The sequence below is a fragment of the Juglans regia genome, chromosome 7, assembly GCF_001411555.2.
Source record: "Juglans regia cultivar Chandler chromosome 7, Walnut 2.0, whole genome shotgun sequence".
NCBI classification, from domain to species: Eukaryota; Viridiplantae; Streptophyta; class Magnoliopsida; order Fagales; family Juglandaceae; genus Juglans; species Juglans regia.
The window spans coordinates 13,876,472-13,885,195 of record NC_049907.1 but is presented as its reverse complement, the minus strand read 5'-3'; the positions used below and the strand labels follow the sequence as shown (position 1 = coordinate 13,885,195).

General features: G+C 34.4%; 1 protein-coding gene across 4 annotated transcripts; it reads left to right on the top strand.

Annotated features, from left to right (window-relative positions):
* Positions 1-486: 486 nt before the first annotated feature.
* LOC108980561 (protein ARV 2) lies at positions 487-8,446 on the top strand. Of its 4 annotated transcripts, XM_035692482.1 has the most exons (11): positions 487-806; positions 1,040-1,145; positions 1,232-1,279; positions 1,446-1,535; positions 1,864-1,909; positions 2,019-2,101; positions 2,210-2,304; positions 2,853-2,919; positions 3,055-3,130; positions 5,370-5,458; positions 5,827-5,902. In XM_035692482.1, exons 2-10 carry the CDS (start codon positions 1,041-1,043, stop codon positions 5,423-5,425), a joined length of 666 nt encoding a protein of 221 aa, XP_035548375.1. In that variant the 5' UTR covers positions 487-806; position 1,040; the 3' UTR covers positions 5,426-5,458; positions 5,827-5,902. The 4 variants fall into 4 exon arrangements, with proteins under 4 accessions (XP_035548375.1, XP_035548374.1, XP_035548372.1 ...); XM_035692481.1 differs by lacking the exon at positions 5,370-5,458 and having other exon boundaries at positions 1,049-1,145; positions 5,827-8,446; XM_035692479.1 differs by lacking the exon at positions 5,370-5,458 and having other exon boundaries at positions 5,827-8,446.
* Positions 8,447-8,724: the final 278 nt, after the last annotated feature.

Genomic DNA, 8,724 nt, shown 5'->3' with positions numbered 1-8,724 from the left:
ACTCGCTTGGATGAATTCGATTTTCTAGGTTTCAAACCAGATAAAAAAAAAAAAAAAACCTATCCGAATTCAAAATACTAATTTTTATGAATAAAAAATTGCACGATATTGATATTTTTAAATGTGTAAGTTGTGTTTTTATAACCCTCATATTCTCCCATTCTCTTCTCATTTCATTTTAAGTAGTGTGGATATGATGAGAATAAAAAAAAAAAAAAAATAGTGTGGATATAGTGGCGTTAGCAAAGAATATGATAAAGACGTCCGTTTTTTATAACTAAATTATAAAATCAAATAATCAATCTTATTTTAAATTAAAGACATTTTTATCAAATAGTTATAAAAATATTATTATTTTTTAAAAATATCCATCCTTTAAAATTGAATTTGTAAAAAGATGATAAAAAGAAGCGTGTATCTGTTTTTATTCTAGACGACAATTTTTTATTTTTTTTATTTTTTAATCAATATTCTAGACAACATTGGTATGTCTTCAGTCTTTGTGTTCCAAACCTCAGTCCGAAAGAGGAATTATGGTCGACTCTTGTTCTTCTTCTTCGTGCAAGCACTTCTCTACCCAACTGTGCGAATGATTCAATCCAAAATTTCTTGAAAGATAGCGAACACCTTCATAATTCTATACTTATTCTGATCAAGAAATCAAGATCACAACCGGTACAAGTTCTAGCTTTTAGAAATTCCAGATCAATTTAGCCTCATAGAAAGTGCCAAGACTTCTCTCTTGTTTCCCTCTCGTTCTCCCTTTGTTTCTTTGATTTCAACCCCTTCCACAAATCGAACCCAAGGTATAATTCCATATGTCTTCTACCTTATTGAAACTGTGTGTATTAATGGAACGTGATTGTGTTATGATTAGAGTGGTTAAATCTTGGCTTATCAGTATGTCCGGTTGGGATGGGTTATGACTACCTTAGTTCTGGTTATGATTTGAGTGCTGATTGTATTTTGGAGTGCTGATGAACCAAACCATTATTGCTTCTTTTCTATTTCTCATTCTTCTTGTTAATTATTGTTTTAGAATGGACAGAGAAAGAGAGATGGAGTACAGGTGTGTCCAGTGCGGGTTTGGGGTCAAAACATTGTTCGTGCAATACTCACCCGGGAACATCCGACTCATGAAATGTGTACAGCACAATCGAATTTTCCTTCCCTTAAATTTCATTTTACACGGTGCACTAAATTATCTCTCTTTTTTAAATTATTTTGATAGGAGAATTGCCAAGTGGTTGCCGATGAGTACGTCGAATGTGAAACCATGGTATTACTGTTGTTATTTTGAAATTTTGAATTTTGAAATTAAAAGAGTAAATCTTTATCCTGGACGACTGGTGCATATCCTTTTTTAATCATTTGAGATATTTCTCACTACTGTATACAGTTATATTTAAAACTATTATTTTTCTGTGATTTTCTTTTGGTTGTAGATTCTTCTAATTGATTTGATTCTGCACAAACCCAAAGCATATAGACATTTGCTTTATAACATGCTCAAGGAAGAATCTCCAAAATTCAAGGTACGCAAAACCAACTGAGCAAATCTTTCTACCGGTTTGTGTTTTTTATATTGGTTTTTCAGTTGAATGATTTTCATCTGGTAATAAAGGTACTAATGGCTAATCACCCATTATTTTATTCGCATGTATTATGAATTTTATTCTGGGCAAGTTCTGTCACATAGTCAGGAGCTGTCAGTTATTTTCACTTTTCCTATTAGAGTTTACTCACAAGGCCAAGAGTAGTTCATTAATTTTGGTTTATCTGATTTAATCTTTATAATGATGCCGGTCTGCCAATGTTTTCTAATTCTAATATGAGCTTGTTGTTTGCTTGACAAAATTGCAGGGTTTATTGTGGAAATTAACTATTGGTTATCTTCTTTTGGATGTCTGTATCCATTGTTATGAGGTTAATATTTTTTTTTTCAATCTTAGGGTTGTTCAATAATTAGTTAAATGCATGGTATGATTTTAGTTGAGTGCCTTAGCTATATGTTCTAGACAGGTATCTTGTTTTAGAAAGTGGTGATGAAGAGTGGGGTTTGTCCACAAGCTTTTCTTCATTAGTTTGGACCTGTCGAAAGGTTTGCTGCTCACCTTTATAAAGTGAACATGTATTGGATCTTGAAACATTCATGGGTTTGGATTTTATATGATGTCTAATTATTGAGTTTATCACTTCATGGTTTTAGATGTTCACAGATGTCTTTCTCGGGAACTTCATGTTACTTTTTACTTTTCTTCTTGTGATGAAGATATCTCCGAGCAGATGTGCTGGAACCCCACGGTAAGCTTTTGCATTACTTGTTGAGCTGTTTACTTATGCTAAAGTAAATCAAGATTTTAAGATGGTGGCTTTTTACGATCAAGATTTCATTGGGCAGGGTAGTCTTGAGCACTAATCATCAGGGGAGCTTTCTCCATTAGTTCTTTTTTATCGATAAATTAAATGGGATCAATGAAGTGAAGAAAGAGGTGTTTCCTGAATTTGTATGATCTCTTAATAGTTACAAGCTATATTATTAGAATTTTGAAAAGTAAATCAAATGACAATAAGTAAATAGTTGAAATCATGCTCCTGAGATCAGTGACTATCAAATTATAAAATACAAATAGAATCAAATGCAATTACAAGAATTTATAGGTAATACGTATGAGAAAATGTTCGTTAAAATTAGTTGCTGATTTGTGAAAGAAGATCCGTGGTTATGCTGGTAGAGAGTTAGTTGGTTTTGGGTTAAGGTGAGATACTTTTATGTTCAAATTTATATTTATAGCATTATTAAAAGTCCATTAATAATTTCTAAGATTTTTGCTTATTTTCTTAATTTTCAGGTGCAAAGACTTTTTGCTTGCAATCTTGATATCAAGTTACTTTAAGATATTTCTTGTTGCCATGATGGTATGATTCTTTAACATCATTTGATCCATGATAATTTAGTGCCTAACATTCTGGTTTCCATCTGTGGTCCTCATCTAGTCCCTTTTGTCTATTATACTCAGTATATCCCTTTAACTTTGACTAAGAATTCTACAGGTCTGGGAGTTTCCATCATCGGTGATTTTCATTATTGATTTATTTGTTTTATCATCCAACACAATGGCAGTACAAGGTCAGTTTTAGTTACAATTTTCAGAAGTTGTTGGTACGAATTGTTCTTTCATGCCTTATTATTATGCATAGGTAGGCTCTTGTGTATTTCTAGTGTACTTGGGCTATTGCCCATCCTTATTATCAATAGAATTTTGTTTACTGATAAAAAAAATTCATCACTAACAAGTGATTAGTTTGGCTGAGAATAATACCCTAGTTCTACTCTTGGTTCAGAATTATGACCTCAAAGAATTTTAGTCCATCAATCATTTCAGTATAATTGTCATCAACTCCCTTTCAACTCTGTTTGTAATGTACAGTAAAAGTTTTAGTTTATACTCTAGCAAAACAGAACTGTGGACCAATCCCAGATTTTGGGTCTGAATTTTTGTTCTTGACTAAATATGTTTTGAACGTTCGGACACAGTACACATCCTTCGCCTTTATTTGAGGGTACTAAAAAATATATTCATATGTGAATTAGGAAGTGCCAAGTAATCCCTTGTATGTATTCTAAAATATTTAAAGCGTATCAGTCTAGCAAACACTTGCATACATGGAATATGATTGATATCAAAAGTCATGAAGCACTATTTTCTGGATAAATTTTTGGATTTTAATGTTGGTGCTTTCATAACTTCATCTCCAATTTCCGCGGTAGCCTGTTGGCTCTGGTTGGAGAAAGCAAGTAGTTAAGGTGCCAAGCAAATTTGAAATAATATCTTAATAATCATTTTAAATCCAAATGTTCTTAAAGCCTGAATGCATCAACAAGTTCCATTCCTGAAAAAAGAGTTTTACTTAAAATCTAAGGGTAAATAACAAAAGAGCATCCCACACGTTTTTTTGATGACAAGGGACATTGGAGACCATGTAAGGAGTCCTAAAATTATGCTGCTAGCTTCTTCCTAGAACAGTCGGAAGCTTTTTTAGGAGTTTTTCACAAGGGAAGTCAATTCCTACTAGGAGTAGGAATGCCATTTTTCTGCCAAGGATAAATCCTAGATTTTAGGACTCCTTTTCTTCTAAAACTTGCTGTCAAATTCTAGGAGCCTAATTGAAATATTTTTAAGGAAACCATTTCTTTTAAGGTGTTGAAATGTTATTTTCGTAAGCCTTGATGTAGCCCAACAAAACACTTACTTTTTCTTATAAAAAGAGCCTTTAAACCCCAACCCCCCACCCCTTTTTTTGTACGTATCCTTAAACCCAATTCTTTTTACCCCAGCCACAATTCCCACTTACTCAACCCCAATTCTGCCTTGTTCTGCCAGCCATAGAGCGAAGAAAAAATCAAGTTTTCCCCCTACTTTCCTCACTGCCATATGCCCAGAAAATTTCCCTGCAGGGCAGCCCATCCCCCAACTCCTTGAGTTTTTAACACCAAGAACTTAAAAGAATTGGAGGATCTTCACTGCCACTACAGGTAAAACATGATTCCAAGGGCTTTTCATTCGTTAGGGTCAAATATACTCACCTAGCTGTCCACGTGCTAGAAGTAGCCCTACTGCAATGAACGTATATAGTATGAGCTTTCAATCCACATAGTCATATACCTATTCTACATCCAACTTGCAAAGAACACCTCACTCCCTTCTGCTATGAGTTTGGCATTGCGGTTTTTTACAAATCTACCCAACTCTCTCCGAAGAAGGAACGGTCTATCCATCTAGCCCCAGGGCCTTATCTCCATTCAAATCTTTTACTACCCCCTGTTCACTGTGCATCTCTTGTAAAGTTGTATGACATGGTCACCAAACTCTTGATAGTTTGAAATATCAACCCACATGTAACGAGTCTATAGTGTTGTTTCTCCTATGTAAATTAACCTCCTGATAAAAAATTTTGGTGCACCTATCTCCTTCGTTAACCCCAACCTTGGTTTTTGTCTCCAAGAAACCTCCTCTCGAGGGATTACCCTTTCCAGCTCAATACTAATCAGAACCTTCTTTTGTTTCTCTTGATCATCCTATGCACTCTCTCCTCTTCAATAGCATTAAAAGTACACAGGTCACCTAGAAGGTTTTTTTTTTTTCCATTTTCCTCGCATGGCCAAATATCTTTTCAGTTCAAACCTTCAAATTTACTTTCAAAACTTTTAGCTTTCATTCAAGAGGTTTTTTTTTTTTTTTTCAAACAGATTTTTTTTTCTGTTATTCAAGAGTATGTTTTTCTTCAAAGAAGCACAAATGATGTTTTTCTTCAAAGATCGTACTTGAGATGTTTTCAAGGTGATTAAACATTTATCGACTTGGCAGGGGTTTCTTTTTTCAACCATAAAAGCTCTGATGGAGTTGGTGAGAAAAATGTGTAAAACCCAAGTTCTGCACCACAAAGAGCTATAAAAGTACACAACGTTATAGTTAGTTGTATTTCTCCTCTTATCAACTTTTGCAAATTTTTTTGCCATTCACTCACTGGTAGGTTTTATCATTTCCTAGTCGACTCATTGGTAGTTGGTAGTTGGTAGTTGGTAGTTGGTAGATGCAGATTGTACATGGATCTTTTAAGTCAAATAAATATTCTGCCTCCCTTCGATCTGTACGATCCCAGTACATATGTGCATTAGATAAATTTGTTCTAATTTCTCTCAAACTTTCTTTTTTGGGAACCAGTTGTGACTATATATAGGATTGGCTGCTGTAGTTGAACGGCATACTTATGTCTGTTTCGACTCTCTAATGAACCTATAGTTTTGGTTTTTTCTTGAAACAGTGATAACTGAATCAGGGATGAGTAAATGTATAGGAGCCTGCTTCATTGCGCATGCTGTTAAGGCCTTCACCTCTCAGGTGCTTTAGCTAAGATTTTTTAGATAAGCAAACTTCTTTGGCCATTTAATTCCCCGGTCATCATGTTTAAATATTACAGAACAGAGCATCAATCTTATTCTGTCTTAACCTTTTTAAGTACTCTTATTCTCCTACCAATGCAATGGCAGTGGGTGGGATTAGCTGGCGAGTATAATTTATATGTGAATTAAAACTAGTCAAGTCAATAGGAAATAGATTTGCATATTATGTTATCTGCCCATCGAAGTTGAATTGGCATTCTGATTCACAATTTCAATTTGTACTGTGGTCTCAATCTTCTTTTTTGTAATTTTATCTTAAAAGCATGATGGTAATATATTTAGCCGATTAATTCAATTTATTAGAGAATGATGCAACGTGAAAATCAAGTAATTTAAGAAAACACATAAATTTTTTTTTTTTTTTTTTTATAAGTAAGAAATCACATAAAATTTAAGCATAACATCTTGTATAATTCTCTAGTTCTTTATTAAATATGCACATCTATGATATTTGACAGTCATAATCAAATTAAAGAACATGAATGAGTTAAAATATACCAAAAGGCCATAATCAAAGAGTTACAAGAATTGTAGGTACCAATTTCTATGCTAGCATAAGCAATTGAATCTCAATCTATCTAAAAAACTAATTTGGACCATCATATAGATACTTAAATGATCATCAATATTACCTAAATACTTGAAAAATATTTATTTAGATGTTCTTTTGGTGTTACACTGATATATAATGAATTTGATTAAAAAGTTATTAATGGAAAGTTTTTATAAAGAAAAATTCTTCTCATCAGTCACTTTTCACTATCCCACAGGGTCACATCCCACACCCTATAAAAAACAACCACACATTCTATGAAAAAAAAAAAAAGTTATAGGTGTGGGGTGTAAAAGTGAATAGTGACTGATGCATAGAATTCTTTTTTTATAAATACCCTTCGTTTTTAGTAGGCAAAGCACTTTGGAATTGGGACTTTGTGCTTGAGTGTGCTTTGCTTTGGTAGCAAGAGTTGCGAGGAGAGTGGATGATGTGACTCCTTGAAATAAGTCTTCATGCTTTGAAAATTATATAGAACTAATCACATAGCTAAGCGATGCTCGGGACCAATCATAGTTGAGTTATATAATGAAATATAATAGTTCTTTCATCTTTGAATGAGTCCAACACCAACCAGTTTTCCTGTATTATTTCTAAAGCAGTTGTAATGTATATATATTTAATCATTGTAACATTGGAAAAATTAGCTGTGTATCAAGAAAGTCATCTGATATATTCAAACTTATCTGACTCTTTTAGAGTTGTCATAGGAGGCTCAATTTCTTCTTGGTTCTTACCACTATATATCCTGAAATTTGAGGTCCACCTTCTCATAGTTGTAGTCGGAACTCGTGAGCAAAGTTACTTCTAATTGTTGCATGTCTAGCTGAATCCTGCAAGAAGCAAAAGTTTCATTTACAATGGTGTATTAAGATATGGATTATTTGAAAGAGTAGATGAAGAAAAGAGTATGTTATAAATGTACCAAACCTCTTCATCTATCAATATCATTTCCAACGTAATCAACTTGAAAGTTGTTTTTCTTCTTTTTTGTTGAAAACATCTCAAATAAGTTGTGCCACATATAGTCACTTTTACGTACTCTTTGCGTATTCTACTGACCTTATTAGTCAAAACAGTTATTTTATATTAAAAATATGTGACGTAGCCAATCTGTTAGGGATCCCGATCTTGTCCCTAGCACTAAGGACCACAAACTCGCCTTGGTGTGAATGATGACCGAGTAACCTTGCCAACTTGCTTGGCTTTCAACAAAGGGATGGTGTTTGGGTGATGGAATGATGGAGATGATGATGAACTTGGGTATGATGCTAAGTGTTTATGGAAGGCAAATCAATGTGGGCAGCTAGAGACTTGTTCTTGAGTGAGGCGCCAACATGATAGGGCTAGGGTTGAGTGGATGAGATGAGGCTAGGATTACGGAGTGGAGGCAACTAGGGTTGCCATGGACTGTGGGAATGAACTAGGGTTGACGTGGTCTTTGAAGATTAGCTTAGGATTATGGTTGTTTGATGCAATGTGGATGGCTTGAGGGTTGCCTTTGATATTGGGGCCTCTTGGATGATGATTAGGGTTGGTATGGTGAAATGTAGTTAGGGTTTTGTGTGGTGGCTAAGGGTGATTTCGAGATTGGGAAAAGATGGACTAGAGTTGGAGTCTTGGATGAGATGTTAGGGTTTGGAAAGTGTTTGAATGAGTCTAGGGTTGCTCCTTGAGTTTAGGGATTAGGAGATGGAAGATAGGATTTGAATATGGCAAGATAGGATTGGGATCTTTAGTTGACTTGAGTGATTGTAGTGAATGAGAGATTTGAGGAATTGGATATGGTAGATGAGATGGAGTTTGAATAAGTCAAGGGTTGCTCCTTGACTTTAGGGATTGGCTAGGATAAGTTAAGGAAGATAGGATTTGGATTTGAATATGGCAAGAGGATGGAGTCTTTGGTTGACTAGATCTATGGAAAGAGTTGAGAGATTTAAGGAATTTGATGATGATTGGAGGGATTGAGTGATTCTAGGGAAGTTCCTAAAATCAAGAGATTGGCATGGGATGAGTCAACTTTCCTTGAATTAAGGAAGTTGCCAAAGAGGTCTCTTGATGGACGGTTAAGGTTTGCGTGAGTGGATGAAGGCATGTAACACCCCTTTCCCGTATACTATGTATGTTACGTATTTTTCATAAAAATAAATCCGGCAAGAGATCTCAAATCTCATAAATGAAATTAGAAATTATTTTGTAGAAAAAT